This window comes from Giraffa tippelskirchi, chromosome 4 (genome assembly GCF_054371585.1).
Source record: "Giraffa tippelskirchi isolate mGirTip1 chromosome 4, T2T-mGirTip1v1.2.pri, whole genome shotgun sequence".
NCBI classification, from domain to species: domain Eukaryota; kingdom Metazoa; phylum Chordata; class Mammalia; order Artiodactyla; family Giraffidae; genus Giraffa; species Giraffa tippelskirchi.
In genome coordinates this window covers 2,787,049-2,805,649 of record NC_137278.1, presented here as the reverse complement: position 1 = coordinate 2,805,649, position 18,601 = coordinate 2,787,049, and the positions used below count along the sequence as shown (strand labels likewise).

The 18,601-nt window shown below is 57.4% G+C and overlaps 3 protein-coding genes and 5 non-coding genes across 13 annotated transcripts; 6 read left to right on the top strand and 2 right to left on the bottom strand.

Moving 5' to 3' along the window:
• Positions 1–664: 664 nt before the first annotated feature.
• Positions 665–7,558, bottom strand: SURF6 (surfeit 6). Its single transcript, XM_081590562.1, has 5 exons — positions 7,292–7,558; positions 3,443–3,637; positions 2,807–2,895; positions 1,715–1,918; positions 665–1,607 (listed from the first exon to the last, which is right to left on the bottom strand). The coding sequence occupies exons 1-5, from the start codon at positions 7,383–7,385 to the stop codon at positions 1,128–1,130; spliced, it is 1,062 nt and encodes a 353-aa protein (XP_081446688.1). The 5' UTR covers positions 7,386–7,558; the 3' UTR covers positions 665–1,127.
• Positions 7,559–8,515: 957 nt separating this feature from the next.
• MED22 (mediator complex subunit 22) lies at positions 8,516–14,939 on the bottom strand. Of its 4 annotated transcripts, none has more exons than XM_081590576.1 (5): positions 14,801–14,939; positions 14,204–14,364; positions 12,735–12,815; positions 11,729–11,937; positions 8,516–9,293 (listed from the first exon to the last, which is right to left on the bottom strand). In XM_081590576.1, the coding sequence occupies exons 2-5, from the start codon at positions 14,324–14,326 to the stop codon at positions 9,101–9,103; spliced, it is 606 nt and encodes a 201-aa protein (XP_081446702.1). In that variant the 5' UTR covers positions 14,327–14,364; positions 14,801–14,939; the 3' UTR covers positions 8,516–9,100. The 4 variants fall into 4 exon arrangements, with proteins under 4 accessions (XP_081446702.1, XP_081446705.1, XP_081446701.1 ...); XM_081590579.1 differs by having other exon boundaries at positions 12,753–12,815; XM_081590575.1 differs by having other exon boundaries at positions 14,874–14,939.
• On the top strand, positions 13,831–18,461 carry RPL7A (ribosomal protein L7a). Of its 3 annotated transcripts, none has more exons than XM_081590559.1 (10): positions 13,831–13,883; positions 14,420–14,841; positions 15,023–15,117; positions 15,770–15,890; positions 16,440–16,589; positions 16,861–17,001; positions 17,195–17,274; positions 17,592–17,722; positions 18,013–18,082; positions 18,269–18,461. In XM_081590559.1, exons 2-10 carry the CDS (start codon positions 14,460–14,462, stop codon positions 18,371–18,373), a joined length of 1,275 nt encoding a protein of 424 aa, XP_081446685.1. In that variant the 5' UTR covers positions 13,831–13,883; positions 14,420–14,459; the 3' UTR covers positions 18,374–18,461. The 3 variants fall into 3 exon arrangements, with proteins under 3 accessions (XP_081446685.1, XP_081446686.1, XP_081446687.1); XM_081590560.1 differs by having other exon boundaries at positions 14,175–14,841; XM_081590561.1 differs by lacking the exons at positions 13,831–13,883; positions 14,420–14,841 and having other exon boundaries at positions 15,095–15,579.
• Positions 15,508–15,582, top strand: LOC145504077 (small nucleolar RNA SNORD24). Its single transcript, XR_014052059.1, has one exon. It is a non-coding gene; the product is annotated as a small nucleolar RNA SNORD24 (small nucleolar RNA).
• On the top strand, positions 16,294–16,363 carry LOC145504078 (small nucleolar RNA SNORD24). Its single transcript, XR_014052060.1, has one exon. It is a non-coding gene; the product is annotated as a small nucleolar RNA SNORD24 (small nucleolar RNA).
• On the top strand, positions 17,048–17,122 carry LOC145504072 (small nucleolar RNA SNORD36). Its single transcript, XR_014052054.1, has one exon. It is a non-coding gene; the product is annotated as a small nucleolar RNA SNORD36 (small nucleolar RNA).
• On the top strand, positions 17,448–17,520 carry LOC145504071 (small nucleolar RNA SNORD36). The gene has a single exon (XR_014052053.1). It is a non-coding gene; the product is annotated as a small nucleolar RNA SNORD36 (small nucleolar RNA).
• LOC145504073 (small nucleolar RNA SNORD36) lies at positions 17,849–17,915 on the top strand. Its single transcript, XR_014052055.1, has one exon. It is a non-coding gene; the product is annotated as a small nucleolar RNA SNORD36 (small nucleolar RNA).
• Positions 18,462–18,601: the final 140 nt, after the last annotated feature.

Sequence of the window (18,601 nt, the reverse complement as noted above, 5' to 3'; positions counted from 1 at the left end):
TCGCAAAGAGTGGGACGCGATTGAGCAATGGAACTGAAATGACCCACTGGACCACTGGGGAAATCCCAGTACACACTGTTTTCAGATACACTGGTCTCTGTGTGTCCACCAGCTCGAGCTTGTAACTGCTCTCATCCGAATCTTCTGCATCCATCTAACTCTGTCTACTGGATCATCAGTCCCGAGTGCAGATGTTGAACACCGCCCACTTGAGTCTGTGCATCGACTTCTCCCTGCAGTTGTGTCAGCTTCTGTTAGGCAGATTTGAAGCTGTTTCTGGTGCAAGGCTGTTTTACCTTCCTGGTGATCGGAACCCATTTCATTATTCAGTGACATTTTTTCTCTCTAGCAATACCTTGTAAATTCTAATAACACATCATCATCTAATGACGGTCATACCAGTTTCGTTTTGGTTGCCATCTGTTTGTTAACTGAGATTTGGTCTAAAGGATTTTACTAACAGTCTTTCCTGAAATACAGTCCACCCGCGAGCGTTCACTTTGCCTGCCTGTGGGCTTGGACTTACCTCTGTCCCTGGGGACCCTCCAGTCACCCCAGGTAGTTCTCCAGGTTTTACCCCTTCTCTCCCGCCTCCCCCTAGACTGATACTATCCATCCAGCTCCATTTTCTTTTCCCTCCTACTCCAATAACACTGTTTCTATCTTTTAGTAGTTAGAATTTTTAATGACCATCTTCACCTTAAATTCTACTCTTTACCCACTTTACACATCGACTTGGAGTAAGTCAGTTACAGTCTGAGGACGCCCTGCCTTCTCCATTACGAAGCCCATCAACTCCACGTCAGCTCTGGCTGCAGGAGCTGGTTTTCACCCTTTCCAAGTGAGCCTGGGGCTAACACCGCAGTCACAGAGGCCATTCCCTTCCTGCTCCTGTGAAAACAAGAGGAAGAGGCGGCCAGCAAAGCCCACCCTAGATGCCCACTCCCGCCTCACGATCCCTGGTCCACGACCCTACAAGCTGCAGGGAGCCTCTGGTCTAATACGAGGAGGCTGGGGCTGGAGCTGGGTCACCCCCTTCCCCGCATCTGAAGGCTCTTCTGCACGTAGTGGAGTCCGCTTTCCGCTGGAGCCTGCACCGCTGGGATGGGGGCCGGGCAGCCGGGACCTCAGGCTAGGCCGGCGCGCGCCAGGTCTTGGGGCAGGATGCGGCCCTTCCTGCGGGCCTTCTCCAGGCGCCGCTCGGCCTTGGCTGCCTTCTTCTTGCGCAGGTTCTGCCGCCGCTGGTCCTGCCGCTGCTGCATCTTGCCCACCACGTGTGCCGTGCGCTTCTCCCAGGCGCGCTGGCGCTGTGCGCGCCGCTTCTCCTTGCGCTTCAGGGCCTCCTGCAGCAGGCGCTCGTCGTCGCGGATCCGCACGCCCTCGGCCTTGTACAGCAGGTTGGTCCAGCGCATCTTGGCCTCGAGCTCCCGGGCCTGCCCGGCGTCCCTGTCCCGCAGCTCCTCCAGCCGGGTCTGCCGCGCCTGCAGGCGCTCCAGCAGCTGCCGGTAGTTCCTGCCCGTCAGTGGCGTCAGGTTCCCCTTCAACTTCTGCCTCTTCTCCTTCCGGCGCTGGGCCTTGCTGGCCGGCTCCTCCTCGGTCACCTCCACCTCGGGGGAGAGGGCGACGCGAGCTGAGGGCCGCTCCCCGCCTGCCCCGGGGGCCCACTTCCGCCCGCAGCGAAGGGCGTGCGCTCAGCCCAGCGGTAGGCACTCACCTTGTTGAAGAGCAGCCCCGGCTGGGCCCGCGTCTCCTCCCCGGGCACCTGAGGGTCCGGCTCGCCGGCCTCCACCCCCTCCAGTGCCTTGGCCGCCTTCTCCTTTGCTCTCAGCTCCCTCCGTTTCCTCTTTTTCCGGTCACGCTCCTGCTTCCTCCGGCGTCTTTTCTCCAAAACGGCGGCAGACAGCTCCTTGGCGCTGCCCTGCGGGGCGATCCCGGGCTCACTCATAAGGTTCTCATAACGGGGCCCCCAGCTTAGCACGTGCAATCAGGTCAGGACAAGGGCCGACGGGGTGCGGCGTTCCACCCCAAGACGACCTGGCCCCAGAGTGCACCCGAAACAAGGATGAGGGGACCCCACGAGAACCACACCTTCCTGATTCCAGGCACAGACCACAGGCCAGGGCACCTCCCCAAAAGGGGGCCACTAAGTCTACTCAGTGACCCAAAAGGGACGCCCCCGTGCTCCATCCAGTCAGACGGGGCAAGGGCGGGGGGCTGAGGCTCGGTCAGGACAAGGCAGCGTCGCCTGTGCAGACCCCGGCGCTACTCTGAGCTCCGCCAGGCAGACGAGAGCGCTCTGGACCACCGCAGGAAGGCAGGGCCCTCGGGCCCGTCCCCACGTGGCGAGAGGCCTGGGGAGGTCCCCAGGGAAAGGAGCAGGAGGCGACCCCACTCAGCACTCGGCACTGAGGCTGGTTCACATCCTGGAGGGTCGGTCCCACGGTGGTCCCCACGGGCAGGTCACCTCATCTCAGGCCCTGGCTTACCTCAGGGGCTGTCAGGATAATCAGAAGCAACGCCCAGGAAGTGCTGCTGAGTGAGGAGCCCAAGCCTCTCTCAAAGGCCGCAGCAGAGAAGAGCCAGCTGCTCAACACGGAGGCTTAGCCTGCACCCCCCCAACAGATGACAAGAACGGCACCTGACCTCCCACAGGACAGACCTGCTGAGACCCTCCTGTCAGGCCCGCGACGGCTGGCAGAGCAGGGAGCTGACCTCGGAGAGCACTGGGGTGTCTCCTCCTCCAGGCGGGGTGGGGAAAGCCCGGCAGCACCCAGAGACCCCTGCCCGCCCCACACCCCACACCTACCTGGCCCCGCGCCTCCTGAATCTTCTCATGCAGGCGCTGCCGCAGAACGTCCAAGGCAAATAAAGAATCAGGCTCTGCGGCCAGGCCATCTGCAGGGTAGGACCAGAAATCCGAAAGGAGAGCCCCTCACCAACCTTCCTGTGTCCTCCCCCAGGGGCCCGATTCAAAGCCTGAGTCTCCGTGTGCGGCGTCCCCCTCCCACCCAGTGGCCACTGGTGGACCTGCAGGGCAGTTCCAGTGAACTCTCCACCTCTTCAAGCTGGACTGGCCTCCGGGGCAGGGCTTGCTTGCGTAGCACGGGCCAAACCCATCTCTGGGTTCTTCCAACTCCTGCGGCACCCACCCACACCCAGAGGCAGCTCTCAGGACATCACTTCAGAGACTTGAGGGCAGTGAAGCTCGGCAGGCCCGGCTGCGCAGGGTCTCAGAGGACACGGCTGTGCCCCTCCCGGTTACTATATGGCCTGGGCCTTCTGTGCCCTTCCTGAGCTTCCCATCCACGCAGAGGCCCTGTGATCTGTCCTCTGCAAGGTCTCACACCATCCCAGTGTATCTGATCATGTTGCTATGACCAGAGAGGGCCACATTCACACCTATCCCAGATCCCAGGGGGCCCTGCCTGCCTGCCCCCCTCACCTGTCGGGATCCTGGTGGAGCTGGCGGCTTCCTCCTCCTCCTTGGCTGCCTCTGGCTTCCCGGCCTCAGACTTCTCTGCAGGGGCCTGGGCCTTGGGCTTTGCAGTCTTCTTTTCCCGCTCCCGGGATTTCTTCTGTGCTTTCTTCCTCTTCTTTCTGGGGGCTGCAGCAGCTTCTGAGACTTGAGTTTTGCCAGCTGAAACAAGAAACGAGAAAGGGCTGCCACTTCAATCCCTGTGACCCAGTCAGTAGGTAAGAAGGTCCTGCAAAGGTTTTGATTCCAGAAGGATGCCAAAAGCCAGTTGAGCTGGGAGTTGTGGGGACCCTCATCCACTGAGTTCAGAACCACACACCTCCTGGGAAGCAGACTGGTCACACTCATCAATCCCTGAAAAACATCCCCACGCTGAGCCAGTGGTCTACTTGTAAAATTCATTCCCGGTGTGCAGATAGATCTGGCCTCAAAGATATTCATCATAGCATCCTTTTTTGAGTGAAAAACTAGGAAAACCTAAATACCCATCCGTAGGAACAGTGATGGCACCTCCCACAAAAAACTGCTGCTGCTGCTAAGTCACTTCAGTCGTGTCCGACTCTGTGAGACCCCATAGACAGCAGCCCATCAGGCTCCACCGTCCCTGGGATTCTCCAGGCAAGAACACTGGAGTGGGTTGCCATTTCCTTCTCCAATGCATGAAAGGGAAAAGTGAAAGTGAAGTCGCTCAGTCATGTCCGACTCTTTGTGACCCCGTGGACTGCCGTCTACCAGGCTCCACCATCCCTGGGATTCTCCAGGCTAAGTACTGGAGTGGGGTGCCCCACAAAAAAACCATGTAGCCATAAAAAATAACAGCATAAGCTTTCATTTTGGGCTTCCCAGGTGGCGCTAGTGGTAAAGAATCCACTTGCCAAAGAGATTTGGGTTCAATCCTTGTGTCAGCGAGATGCCCTGGAGTAGGAAATGGCAACCTGCTCCAGTACTCTTGCCCGGAAAAATCCCATGGACAGGGGAGCCTGGCAGGCCATAGCACACAGGGCCCGCAAAGAGTTGCACACAAGTGAGTGACTGAACACACACACGCTTCCATATTAACAGGTGGAGAGGGAATTCCCTGACAGTCCAGGCAAAATGATTGTCTGAGGAGTCCTTACAAATAGCTGAGAAAAGAAAAGAAGCAAAAGGCAAAGGAGAAAAGGAAAGATACACCCACTTGAACGCAGACGTCCAAAGAATAGCAAAGAAAGCGTTCCTAAGTGATCAATGCAAAGAAATAGAGGAAAACAATAGAATGGGAAAGACTAGAGATCTCCTCAAGAAAATTAGAGACACCACGGGAACATTTCATGCAAAGATGGGCTTAATAAAGGACAGAAACAGTAAGGACCTAACAGAAGCAGAATATATTAAGAAGAGGTGGCAAGGACACACAAAAGAACTATACAAAAAAGATCTTCATGATCCAGATAACCACGATGGTGTGATCACTCACCTAGAGCCAGACATACTGGAGTGGACCTTAGAAAGCATTATTATAAACAAAGCTAGTGGAAGTGATGGAATTCCAGTTGAGCTATTTCAAATCCTAAAAGATGATGCTGTAAAAGTGCTGCACTCAATATGCCAGTAAATTTGGAAAACTCAGCAGTGGCCACAGGACTGGAAAAGGTCAGTTTTCATTTCAATCCCAAAGAAAGGCAATGCCAAAGAAGTTCAAACTGCTGCACAGTTTCACTCATCTCACCCGCTAGCAAAGTAATGCTCAAAATTCTCCAAGCTAGACTTCAACAGTACATAAACTGACAAGTTTAAGGTGTTCAAGCTGGATTTAGAAAAGGTAGAGGAACCAGAGATCAAATTGCCAACACCACTGGATCATAGAGAAAGCAAGAGAGTTCCAGAAAAACATCTACATCTGCTTCTTTGACTACACTAAAGTCTTTGACTGTGTGGATCACAACAAACTGTGGAAAATTTTTAAAGAGATGGGAATACCCGACTACCTTATCTGCCTCCTGAGAAATCTATATGCAGGTGAAGAAGCAACAGTAGAACCAGACATGGAAAAATGAACTGGTTCAAAATTGGGATATGTCAAGGCTCTATATTATCACTCTGCTTATTTAACTTATATGCAGAGTACATCATGCAAAATGCCAGACTGGATGAAGCACAAGCTGGAATCAAGATTGCCAGCAGAAATATCAATAACCTCAGATATGCAGATGATACCACCCTTATGGCAGAAAGCAAAGAGGAACTAAAGAGGTTCTTGATGAAAGTGAAAGAGGAGAGTGAAAAAGCTGGCTTAAAACTCAACATTCAAAATGAAGACCATGGCTCCAGTCCCATCACTTCATGGCAAACAGATGGGAAAACAATGGAAACAGTGACAGACTTTCTTTTCTTAGGCTCCAAAATGACTGCAGCCATGAAACTACATGACACTTGCTTCTTGGAAGGAAAGCTATGACCAACCTAGACAGCATATTAAAAAGCAGAGACATCACTTTGCCAACAAAGGTCCATATAGTCAAAGCTATGGTTTTTCCAGTAGTCATGTATGGATGTGAGAGTTGGACCATAAAGCATGCTGAGCACCAAAAAATTGATGCTTTTGAACTGTGGTGTTGGAGAAGACTCCTGAGAGTCCCTTGGACTGCAAGGAGATCCAACCAGTCCATCCTAAAGGAGATCAGTCCTGAATATTCATTGGAAGGACTGATGCTGAAGCTCCAATACTTTAGCCACCTGATGTGAAGAACTGACTCACTGAAAAAGACCCTGATGCTGGAAAAGAGTGAAGGCAGGAGTAGAAGGAGTCAGGATGGGATGGGAGGGCTGACAGATGATGGGATGGCTGGATGGCATCATGGACTCGATGGACATGAGTTTGAGCAAACTCTGGGAGTTGGTGATGGACAGGGAAGCCTGGGGTGCTGCAGTCCACGGGGTGGAAAAGACTCAGACACGAATGAGCGACTGAACTGAACTGAATCAGTGGTTAGGACTCCACACTCTCACTGCCAAGGGTCTGAGTTCAATGTGTGGTTGGGGAACTAAGATCCCATAAGTGATGTGGCAAAGAAAAGAAAAGGTGGAGAAAATGTTTACATTTTAAACGGAAAATGAGAAATGAGTGCACCAAGTAGGGACCCAATTGGTTCAGGGAGAAATACACAGGAAAGGAACTAGAAAGACACAGGTCTAACTTTTCACTGAGTGATGAGAAACTCACTTAACCTCTCGAGTGAACAGGTTTTCCTGGTATAAAAAAAGGCCGTTTCTCCTCTGGTAGGTCCACGCCGGTCCCTGCCGCTCTCCCCCTCCTCCAAGCCCCGGCTCCCCACAAGGCAGTTTCTGTCTGCTTCGCCTGTTTGTGTACATGAGGGACCCTGTCTTCCTCGCCACGTACACTCCCACTGGCAGGAGCGATCTTCTTCCTTCCTTCTCCCCACACTGCCCACAGTAATGGGCTGAACGAGTCATTTTTCTCGTCAATGCTCACACCAGTCTTTCCACTCAATGTGGAGAGCTGGCCGAGCCTGTTCCACAGAATCACCTCCTCCAAACCCCGGCCGAGCTTCCTGCCTGGTGGGGCGCACGGCTGAGCCCCCTCGGACCCCGAGACGGGGCCCCCCAACGGGCCAGGGCAGGGGCGCGGCCCTGAAGCGTCTCTCAAGGTATCTCCCTCTGGTACTTCGCAGGCCTGCTTCACGCGTCTGCGCGTCTATTCCGCCTGAAGACGGCTCAGGGGCGGTGCAGGGGAGTGGGGACGCGAGCGCCGCGGGGGTGGACGGGGTCCCCCTTCCGAAGCCCTCTCCGCCCCGGGCCCCCGGCCTGCGCTTTTACCCGATTTGCGCTTCTGTGGCTCGGCGCCGGGCTGGGAGCAGATCTTCTTGGCCAGGCCTTGCAGGTAGGCGTCCTTCGCCTGCAGAGAAGTCATGACTGGAGGCTCGGGGGTCGGCCGGGGCTCGCTCACCGTCCTGCTTGGAGCGAGGAGGGCCGGGGTGCAGCGTCTCGGGCCGCCACCGGACCCACAGGACCCTCACAAGACAAGACCCTCACAACGCAAGACCCTCACCGGTCCGGCGGCGCTCGCCGGAAATCACCACGTGCGCAGGCGCAGCTGGCCGAGCGCCGAGCCGCCAGCGCGCGGCGATTGATTAGCCGGGCCTCGGTGCCGCCGGAAGAAGCCTTTGGGGCGGGAAACGCAAAGCACTGTGGGGCGGAACGCAAAGCATTGTGGGGCAGGGGCGGCTCCCCGTAGGCGGCGAGCGCCTGGATACCTACGGGGGCGGCTGGAATAGACCCCCAGAAATTGAGGCCTGTTTAGAGCTCAGCCCCCAAGGGGAAGCTAGCGAGACCGAGACCGCGTTCGTCCGGAAAGGACTTGCGCGCCAGCCAGGTTCCGAGCCCTGGGGATGCGAGCGATGAAGAAAACACGCGGCGGTGTCCCCGTGGAGTGTATGGTTCTTTGGTGACTAGTTATAAATTCCGAATATCGGAGGTGTCGGGTCGCGGGCTCTCATTTCCTCCGTACACTGGGACGGTGACCTCCCTCTGGGAAGGAGACAGGGCGCAGGGTTGACGTCCCGGCTCTTCTGGGGTAACGGCCCCCCCACCGCCCCCTTAGGTGAGCCTGGCTCCAGGCACTGGGCCTCGTATTCCACCTGGGTTGAGTCCTGGCCTCTCTCACTGCACTCCGCAGCTCGGAGACCACGGGATACAACACTTCATCCCCTCCGGAGCCTGCGGTCGGTCCTCCCTGAGATGCCGGTAACCACAGCCCTGACTTGGGGGGCAACCGGAGGTTCGGGCGCCCGGGCCACATGACATGCAGTAACGGTAGCAGTTTCTCATACATTCACCAAGTATTACTATCAAGGCCCTTCTAGGTCCTAGCCCGCTCTTTCCAGGCAATGGAAATGCAGCCATGAACTCCATGCTGATAGAGCCCCCCGGGGCCAGAAGGCTGACCTGGAGGCCAAAGTGGACTAGGCAGAGCCGAGGGGCTCTTTTCCGACAGCCACTGGCAGACCGAGTGGTCCAAAAGCAAGAAAAAGAACCAACCGATGCAAAAGGGCAGAGGTGGTTTTATTCAACAGTCTTTTATAACAAAAATAACCAAATGTATGCAGCAGCAGAATTAGGAAGGACCCTGCCTGACTTCCATGAGAGTGGGCAGCCCCCTTTCCCCACAGCCCTGCAGGGGCAGTCAGCTAGCACAGAAGCCTCACGGTGAGGTAGTGGGCAGAGCTGTGCATGGAGGCCGGGCCTTGGCTAGTACTGTCCACTCTGAGCACTTCCCCCCTCCCCCCATAGTAAACAGTATGCACAGGTCAGGTTTCCCAACACTGGGCATCCTCCTGCCCCGCTGCTAGGTCCCCAGCGGGACAAACTCTCCTGGAAACTCCCTTCTAGCCAGTCTAGAAGGTAGCAAATAGGAAGGATGGGCCACCCTGTAATGGTGGGGGGCACTCCTTCCCCCAACACTCCTAGGTGGGCTGTCCCAGGGCTGACAAGGTTCCCAAAGAAGCCACAGTGGCTCCCCAAGTGGGAACCAGGGAAGAAGGGAGTGAAGGCTGGGGTGGGCCCAGAGGGGAGGACTGGATTTTGTTCCTAAGATCCTGGGGCCCCAGGGGGGGAGCCCCGGGAGGCTCAGGTGTGCTCCGTGGGGCCGGGGCCACCAGTGTGGGAGTGGGCAGGGGCTGCAGGCTGCAGGGGGCCGCCAGCACTGGGCTCCGGGGACGTGAGCAGAGGGGCTGAGAGGCAGTCAGCGGAGTCTGTGTCCGGGTCCAGCCTCCAGTAAGCTTCGCACAGAGGCAGATCATTAGCTTCGCATAGACTTGAGCTTTTCCACCACCAGAAACCCAGGGAGAGACAGGAGCAGGCAGAGATGAAGCCAGGGAAGGAAAGCAAGATAGAAGCAGTTAAGGAAACACAGACCACACCCCAGACCTGCATTCCCCTCCTCCCCTGCGTGCGAGCCCCTCCACCAAGTAGGCTTGGCTGAGGGGGAGGCATGGGGTGCTGCGCCTGCTTACAGGTCATCCAGGGACCCATCAGGGACCCATTTGGGAGCAGCCACTGGCAGGCTGTGTGACCTCAGCAGGTCCCTTCCACTGACCGATCCGTGTCCCTCCTGCCACGTGGCCACCCCCTCCTGTCCTGGCTCCGGCTGCCTTCCTCCTGCAGGGAGCTGTCAGCTCCACTCTCCAGTTGCAGGAACCAGCATCCAGAGGTGGTCTCCACAGTCCTTGCGCTTCTCAAGGCCCCTGGGGGCAGAGACCCTGTCTCCTCTCTGGGTCTGGGACTCAGCCTGAATGGGGTGGTGATTAGGTGCAGAGGCCCTGGCGTTCTGTCCTGCAGCCCGGCACCAGCTGTGTGACCTCAAACAGGACCCCAGCCCCGTGAACTCAGGCTCCCGTCTCTAACGTGGGGACAGTCTTCGGCCACACCACACTGAATGCACCAGCTCTCGTCTAGTATGGGGACAGCACGGCTGGCCTCCAGGGGCAAGGATGCAATGAACAGAGCATGGCTCATGGGGGTCGTCAAGGGGGCGAGTGGAGCCTGCCCCGTCCCCACACTTGTCTCGTTGGCTCTCCCCCGAATCCTGCCTCTCGCTCCCTCCCTTGCTCCCGCCCCCAGCATCCAGCCTCAGAACCATCCTGGACACAGAGCAGAGTTTCGAGTAGAGTGGAGGGAGAGAGGGAGAGAAAGCAAACTGAGCAGAAAGCGGGGGAGCAAGCGTGTGGGCAGTGGCGACGCACGCGGAGAACTGGCTGAGCACTGGTGGCTTGAGGCGGGAACGTGCCGCCTGTGTAGGGGACAAGCAGGGAGGGGCCCACAGCCGGCACGCCCTGACTCAGCTGAGCCCCGGCCACCACGGGCATTTACAGACGGAGGACCTCAGCCTCTCGAAGACCCTAGGCTGGACTAGAAACGCCTCTGAGCTAGACTGATGGCCCAGAGCCAGGACAGGAGGAGCCTGGCTCTCAGGCGTTTCCCTGCAGCCCCCACTGCCCTCAGCCTCAAGAGGCAGGGCTAAGCTGCTCTCCTGCAGACATTCAGTCCACAGCTCCAACCCATGGGAGCCACAGGGGGACAAACACAAGGGCATAAGGAGCAACGTCCCCAGCAGGGTCTGAAACCCCCCCAGGGACCACGCTGGACCCTTCCCTGAAGACTGGTATGTAGGAGGCACTTGCTGCGTGTCTGCTGAGCCAACAGGCATCAGGGATGAGGGGTGCCCCAGAACCCTCTGGAAGAGTTTATAAACCACTCCAACTGAGCAGTGACTCTTGTCCATTCCCACGAAGGTAAAGGTGGGAGGGACCGTGAGGGGTGGCACTGGAACCCACGCAGAGAAACCAAGCCTCAGACCACAGACACGCTGGCTCTGGGCATCTGTGGCTCTAGCCTGACTGCCACTGGACAGAAAGGAGCAATGAAAATCCATAACAGGAAAGACACATTTGTCCAGCGAGGGCGTGCGGGTGCCAACCCCATGTCTTCTGGACTGAGTCTTGATTTTTCCAAGCTAACAAGGACAGATGTGAGAGGCCTCTCCAGCCTCTGTTTCCCCGTAAGTAAATTACACCTGGATTCTGATCTCCTGGGGCCCCTCCAGCTCAAACTGCCTCGGGTTTCAGGATTCTAAGCAGGCCACGAGGGCTGGGGTCACAGGCCTTGCCCACTGCTGTAACTGAAGCCCAGTATGGGCCTAGCGCGCAGGAAGGCTGTCGTCTATGAATCACGCTGAGCTGAATGGGAACTCAGTGGTCCAAGTGCCCAGGCCTGGCGTTCAAGGCCACGCTCCGCTTGGATTTTCTCCTCCTCCTTCCCAGGAACCCCCACCCCAACGCACACATACAGAGTGGGTGCTCAGTGACACCCATGGCGAATCACAACCCTGGGCAAGCACTGGGGTCCTGGACAGGGGCTGGGTAGCCAAGAGCGCTGGCCCCGCGTGGCTGGGATGTTTAAATCTGGATTAGACGGTTAAGATGGATGGACGGGGCCCCAGACAGAAACGCTGGCCTGGCCCTCCCAACCCTCGAGGTTCCAATTTTCATTCTGATGCCTGGGCCCCGGGAGGTGGCATCAGTTGTCTGTTGATCAGATGCTCTGACCCTGAGGTCTGCTCTGAAATCCAGACAAAGGGTTCTGTTGCCGAGACCAGGGAGGATTTGGAAACAAGGACCTTCGGGCTGCCAGGCCACCCCTGCTGGCCGAGCCCGGGTCCGCAGGTCCGCTGTGCACAGGGTCCAGCCCTATTTGTACCTGGACGAGTAATACTCCTCCTCCAGCTCGTACAGGTCGATGGAGACCTCGTCCCGCAGTGCGATGAGCTTCCGGTCACACTCCTCCTGCAGGGCTCGCAGCTGCTGGTTGCGCTGGTCGATGGCCTCATTCACTGACGGGAAGTCGTTGAGGATGAGGAACTGCTTGAGGTCAGACACCAGCTTCATCAGGGACTCGCCGGCTCGGACCTGCAGCCGTGGGGATCAGGCGGCGTGGTGAGGGGCTGACAGCCGCCTGCCTCCGTGTGCCTGACGCTGGGTAAGCAACGGCAGCAGGGGCCTCATCCGTGAAGCGGGGCCACGGCACGCACACAGGGTCATCGTCAGAAGTGAGGGACTAGAAGGTGAGCGAGGGGAGGGCAGGGTCCCTGGCAGCCACTGCAGGCACGTGAATTTCTGCCAAGGCAGGCGCCATCGGGCCTCTGGCTTCCACTCCTGCAGGTATGATGGCCAATTGCACACTTTACTCAATCACGTATCCTGCTTTGGAAAACCTCAAACCCCAGACAAAACTGCCGTCCAGTTAACCTGCCCTGTTATTCCTCAGGGCCAGCACACCTGCCAGTTGGGGGTGGCTCGTTTAGAACCCTGCGCTATGCATTTCCATCATGGGTGTGGACCCGTGGGAACGCTTGGTGGCTTTGCTTATTCTGTGGCATTGAAAGGGACCAAGAAGCCTGTCCTGTTTCATCTGGCCGTTTGCTTCCTGCATTTATAGAACCTTCACTTATAAAGAACCTTCATTTATAGAGACCCTGCACTTACAGAGACCCTTCAGAGGAAGGGCTGACCTCTTTGAAACCCCTGCCCAGCACTGGACAGCGTGGCCGTGCCCACTACCTGCCAGCCCCTCCTTCAGCTGCCGAGGAAAGCCCTCCTCTGGAAGGGAGTCTCCTGAGCAGCGGTTTGCCCCTCTGCCCCCAGGAGCCCCAGTAGGGACCACAGGCTTCTGGAGCCCGGACTATCCCCCCCATCTGCTGACTCACGATGTTGGCGGCTCTCACGTGCATCTCGTAGTTGTCCTGCTCGCCCTGAGTGGCCCTTGATACCTGCGTCTCGTCCTCAATCTGGAGGGCAAATGAGAAAGTCCAGCGTGGGCAAGTGCCCTGGCCCACAGGTACTCAGCGGCGGCAAGAGTGCACCCACACTTCACACCCTGTGGCCTGTCTTGCCCTCTGCACCAGGCGCTGCCCCCAGACCATGGGCCGCGTGCACCAGTGCCCACCCCCGCCCCCTTCTAAGGGGTAACGGGCACCCTCACACGACCAACAGATGCCTAAGTACGAGAGCTGCTGTGCCAGGTGCAAGGAGGGGTTGGCCCCATCTTTTTCGCTCGGGCACTCAGTGACCTGCTGAATGGATGAATAAAAGGACAATGTATTTTTTTAAGTGACCATTTACTGAGCACTTCCTGGGTGCCAGGCACTGTGTTAAGCACTTGACCATCATCTTAGGAAACTCTCACTGAAGCCTGGACCATCTTCCCTGGTGGGCAAACCTGAAGGCAGGGACAGACCTGAGTGCACTCAGGTGTCTCAGACAGTCAGTGGAGGAGCGGGGAGTCCTGCCCCACCTGTCCTGTCCAAGGTCCGGGCTATTAACTGTCCCAACTCACCCATCAAGCAGGATGTGGGCAGGGGTCAGGGCACTCTAAGTGGTAGGGACCCAGATTTCCCAGGTCCCATTCCCAGCCCTGCCAGATATTCGCAGACTGACTTGGGGCAGGATGCTAAAGCTTCTGAGTCTCAGTTCTCTCCTCTGAAAAGGAATTGGGAGGGCAATGACCTGCCTCATAGCATCCTTGTGACGATCAAATGGGACAGGACACAGAGGGCCCTCACAGCTCAGCCTGATACCACGTGAGCACTAAATATCACCGACAGACTGCTGTCATCATCACTATTAAGGCTCAAACGAGTTACAGGACTGGAACAGTCATGCAGACCAGCCGCTGACCCTCTCTCTGCCCACATGAGGGGCTTTCCCCAGCTTCTCTCGGGGACCACATGCGCTCACAATAATCCCCACAGTGACCGCTTTATGCGGATGAACTCATCCAGCCACACAAGGACGCAGTGCTGCAGGGGACACTGAGGCACTCAGAAGTCAAGACCTCATCCAACCCCTTGCTGCTAGTAAGTGATGCTGGATCCCGGCACTGCGACTGGAATTCCCTACAAATGCCTCCCCAGGGCCTGTAGTTAGCCGTATGATTTACCTGTCTCCCTGTTTGCTGTGGTCACACACACCCCGCCCCGACCCCGCCCCCCGGCCCTCCCAAACGTCCTCCCCATGGGGACGAGGGCCCGGCCTGTGGGCTCACTGCAGTATGGCCACCACCTGGTTGGGAGCACCCATGTGCAGTGGGTGCTGTTGAAAGTGGACGCCCCGACTCAGCTCTGCTCACCACTGTATTGGTCTCCAAGGGAGCCGGAGACCGGCGGCCCCCACCCACCTTGGCGGTCTTGATGATCTCGGTGAAGTTGTCCATGATGGACTTGACGTCGTCCTTGAGCCGCTTGTTGTAAGACTGCAGCAGCGTCTCCTTGCTCTGCGGCAGGGCTCTCTGCTGGGCCATGGCGGGGCCTCAGGCGGCGCAGGGCGGGGAGGGGGCACCTGGAACCGAGTCTGGGTGTGAGCAGGCCAGCTCCGGCCTCTCTCCCCGCTGCAGGCGCCTGCCTGGGTAGAACCTTCGGGCAGGCTCTCCGGAGATGCCCTTTCCGCCAAACACGCGCTACGGGCTCTCCTCTGGCCCGCGCCCCCTCGGCCGGACTCCGATGACCACCCAGCCGGCACCGGCGCAGCCCTCTCGGAGGCCAGGCTCACGCACGTCCCCGCCGGCCCGCGCGAGCCCGAGGAGCCGCTCGGATCCCACCTCCACTCTGCCGCCCCCGTCTCCAAGCCGGGGCCCCTGGAGGGCCGCCCCACGGGGCGTCGGGGCTCCTCCGTCCCGGGACCGCCCGCCCTGCCGCCCCGCGCCGGGTGCCTCCGGGCTGCGCGCTCCCGCCCGGCGAGGCCCCCCCGACCGCACTCGCGGGGCAGTAAACCCCACCAGAAGGACGCCGACCGAGCCACGCCGCCCCAGCTCCCGCAGTGGGTCCCCAGAGCCGGAGCCCGCCGGGTACCTCGCCGGGGGCGGAGTGGGGGGACAAGCGCGCGCCCCTGCCAGTCAGTCTCCGCGGCCCTTCCCCGGGGCTCCCACGGCACTTCCTGCTCTAGGCACCGCCCCCGACCCAGAGGACGGAAAAGGGAGTTCTTTCTCTTTAAATCCGAGATCCCGCGCCGCTGCCAGTTCTCGCGATCTCCGAGGGCGCCTACAAATTACCCACAATTCCCTGTCCTTTCTCTCTACGCCAGTCCTTCAAGATGGTGAGTTTCCTTTCTGCTCGTGGTGCCGGCTCTAACGTCTGAGCTCTATCCGCCGCCATCCTCCTCGGAGCGCGACCGCGCGGGGGTGCCTCCACTGCCCAGAGCGAGGGGCGCCCCGCAGGGCCTCGCTCAGCGGCCTTGGGTCTGGATAAGATTCCCCGACTCCGCCTGGCAGGGGCGGATGAGGATCTGGAGCGCCGCAGCGCGGGGCTCGGGGACGGACGGAGCCGAAGCGCCCCGGGGGTGGGGGGCTCCTCCATTTCTTGGAGGGCCGCTCAGGGGGTCTTGGCCCGCGCGGTGTTTTCGCACGCCTCTGCTGTTTGGAGCCTGCCGGTCCCCGAAGAGGGGGCCCGCTGTCCCCGTCGCGGGTTCGCGGGCGCGCCGGGCTCGTGCAGATGATGTGAAAGAATATTTGCTATCTGAGTGATGGTGAGGACGTATCTGACCACCAAGATCGCTGATGTACGAGCCGGGGGCGGCCTCCGGGCCCGCGCGGCGCCCGATACATGTGGGGTCAGGCTTGCCCTCGGGGGGTGGCGGGGTCGCCCGCCGTCCGCGCTCGTCTTCGGGGGGCCAGGCCCCCGGAACCCGCCCCTCTGCAGAGAAACCGGCAGAGGCGGCGGCGGCGAAAGCTGGTGTTTTTCTCGCCCAGCCGAAGGGAAAGAAGGCCAAGGGGAAGAAGGTGGCCCCGGCCCCGGCCGTGGTGAAGAAGCAGGAGGCCAAGAAGGTGGTCAACCCCCTGTTCGAGAAGAGGCCCAAGAATTTTGGCATTGGTGAGTAGGAATAAAGGGAGATGTTGTGTTTCCACGTTATCCTCGATGGAGAAAAATAATAGTTGATTGAACAGAAGGTCGTGTTCTATTCTAGATTTCACTGGGTTTGGAGTCGAGGCTTACTTGGGTCGGAATGCTCACGTTTTGCCACTTTGTAACTAAATTGCGCTCGGCTGTTAATCTCTCGTTTTGAGAGTGGGCGGCAGTGATGGTCGTTTTTCGGTGGCCTCACTGTAAGCCCGAGCGTGTGTCACCATGGAGCCCAGGTGCTGGCCTTTGGGGTTCGACTTGGCCATCAAGAAACTGGCGCTCCCAGAGCAGAGGTGATGGGCTGACTGCACCTTGGCTGCTTGCTGAGCAGGAGGTGGTGCTATAGTCTCCCCTGTGTTCTTTGGTGTTTGTGTGCAAGTGATGTAAAAGTATTTACCTGGAAGATGGTGAGGACATTTTAAGCCACCAAGATCGCTGATGCACCTATGTCCTTAAGGGTGTCTCTATACCTGAACTTGACAAGGAGCTTGAGCCACCTCGTTGCTTGTTACTTCACAGGACAGGACATCCAACCCAAGAGGGACCTCACCCGCTTTGTCAAATGGCCCCGCTACATCCGGCTGCAGCGGCAAAGGGCTATTCTCTATAAGCGGCTGAAAGTGCCTCCTGCAATTAACCAGTTCACCCAAGCCTTGGACCGACAAACAGGTGAGGTTCCGTGGCCTAAAAACACCGCTGGGGATGGGTCCCTTGGGCGTGTGGTTGCCGCCCTTCCTTGCACCTGCAGTGGGTATGTTTAATAGGCTGGTTTATTAAAACTTAAACCATTCCTTGTCTAGTTCCAGAACGTGATATACTGATGAGATGAACTGGGTCTGAGATCTCTTGGATTGTGGTTGTATTCAGGATAGTGATCTAGCATTTATTAAGTGACAAACATTGGAACTTCAAATCTGGTCTTTTTTTTTTTTTTTGTCAGCTACTCAGCTGCTTAAGCTGGCCCACAAGTACAGACCAGAGACAAAGCAAGAGAAGAAGCAGAGGCTGCTGGCCCGAGCTGAGAAGAAAGCTGCCGGCAAAGGCGACGTCCCCACCAAGAGGCCACCTGTCCTTCGAGCAGGTAAGTGCACCTCTCCTTGAAGTGGGTGAGTTGTGGGGCAGGCTGTTGGCAATGATGCATGAATTTCTTCACCTGGAATCACTGTGGAGAGTAAAATCCGAGCTTTTTAACCCTGAGTCACAGCCAGGCTGCAGTGGGACTGCTTTTGTGAACAGCAGCCCGACCCCTCCCTCATGCAGACGGTGTGTTCTAGGTGTCAACACCGTCACCACGCTGGTGGAGAACAAGAAGGCTCAGCTGGTGGTGATTGCTCACGATGTGGATCCCATCGAGGTGTGTGTGGCTTTTTCTCCTGTGTCAGCTGCTGCATTTAGATTGGGGGTGCTTGTCTGTACCAGGAAGATAGCGCCAAGCTAGATGCTGGGTCTGACAGGCCATGGTGGAGTGACAAGGGTTGTCAGCTTTTCATACAAGGAAGTCCTGACAAGGGATCCAGTTCCTGGCTTTTGCAATGATGTGAATTTCTTACTGAATTAAACCTTGAAGTGCAAACGCATGAGCTTTTTAACCCTGAGCAACTGCCACCACGTTAGCCTTTTTAAATTCCTGCTTTTGCTCCAGATAACTCTAGAGCTAACGCTGTCTTCCAGCTCGTGGTCTTCCTGCCTGCCCTGTGCCGCAAGATGGGGGTTCCCTACTGTATCATCAAGGGCAAGGCCCGGCTGGGGCGCCTGGTCCACAGGAAGACGTGCACCACCGTAGCCTTCACACAGGTCAACTCGTAAGTGCAGCGGAGCCCAGCATTCCCAAGTCACTCGGGGACCACCCTGCCCCGATTCCAAGGTCACGTAATTTCTCAGGATCTTACCTTAAAGGCCACGCTTTAAAAAGTACATTTTCTGAATCTTTGCCAATGATGGTTATGAATTTCTTCACCTGAATAAGCCATGTGGTCACGCTGTATCTGAGGCAAAAGGCTTGTGTCGGAGCTAAATTGATGTCGTGTCTGCTTTGAGGGAGGGGGGTACCTTGACAGGTCAGTGACCTGAATTGCCCCCTCTGCTTTGTCAGGGAGGACAAGAGTGCCCTGGCTAAGCTGGTGGAAGCCATCAGGACCAATTACAATGACAGATACGATGAGGTAAGAAACACATTCGTACAAAATATTGTCTTTGAGGGAAGCCTTTAGTCCAAGACTGGCTGCTCTTGGCTCTCTGAACAGTTGTATATGCCAGTGAACTTGGAACAAGGAAATAGAATTGCATGAACTAGCGTGGTGTGAAAGCCTCAGAAATGACACAGCAGGCTGACTGCCTCTCCCCCACAGATCCGTCGTCATTGGGGAGGCAATGTCCTGGGGCCAAAGTCGGTGGCTCGCATCGCCAAGCTGGAAAAGGCGAAGGCTAAAGAACTGGCCACCAAGCTGGGCTGAGTGTACACTATTGAGTTTTCTGTGCATACAAGTAATAAAGGTTCCTCCTCAGTTGGCGCCAAGCGTTCTGGGAGAGGTGTGCTCATCAGTTGTGTCCGGTTTTGGTTTGGGGGGGGGGGCATGCTTGGTTTTCTTTTACTGCACAGGCTTTTCCCTCTTATTTGTGGTGAGCAGGGGCTCCTCAAGTTGTGCATGGGCTGCTTATTGCAGTGGTTTACCACTGGGCCA

Excerpts from the sequence above, each read along its gene's own strand:
- SURF6 (XM_081590562.1), bottom strand. The coding sequence starts at position 7,385 with ATGACTTCTCTGCAGGCGAAGGACGCCTACCTGCAAGGCCTGGCCAAG. Across the intron at positions 2,896-3,442 it reads CTCCACCAGGATCCCGACAG|ATGGCCTGGCCGCAGAGCCT; the intron begins GTGAGGGGGGCA and ends CCTACCCTGCAG. Across the intron at positions 1,919-2,806 it reads TTCAGGAGGCGCGGGGCCAG|GGCAGCGCCAAGGAGCTGTC; the intron begins GTAGGTGTGGGG and ends ATCGCCCCGCAG.
- MED22 (XM_081590576.1), bottom strand. The coding sequence starts at position 14,326 with ATGGCCCAGCAGAGAGCCCTGCCGCAGAGCAAGGAGACGCTGCTGCAG. Across the intron at positions 11,938-12,734 it reads ACGTGAGAGCCGCCAACATC|GTCCGAGCCGGCGAGTCCCT; the intron begins GTGAGTCAGCAG and ends CCACGGCTGCAG. Across the intron at positions 9,294-11,728 it reads GAGGAGTATTACTCGTCCAG|CTCAAGTCTATGCGAAGCTA; the intron begins GTACAAATAGGG and ends GTGGTGGAAAAG.
- RPL7A (XM_081590559.1), top strand. The coding sequence starts at position 14,460 with ATGCCCTTTCCGCCAAACACGCGCTACGGGCTCTCCTCTGGCCCGCGC. Across the intron at positions 15,118-15,769 it reads TACGCCAGTCCTTCAAGATG|CCGAAGGGAAAGAAGGCCAA; the intron begins GTGAGTTTCCTT and ends TTTCTCGCCCAG. Across the intron at positions 17,723-18,012 it reads GCCTTCACACAGGTCAACTC|GGAGGACAAGAGTGCCCTGG; the intron begins GTAAGTGCAGCG and ends CTGCTTTGTCAG.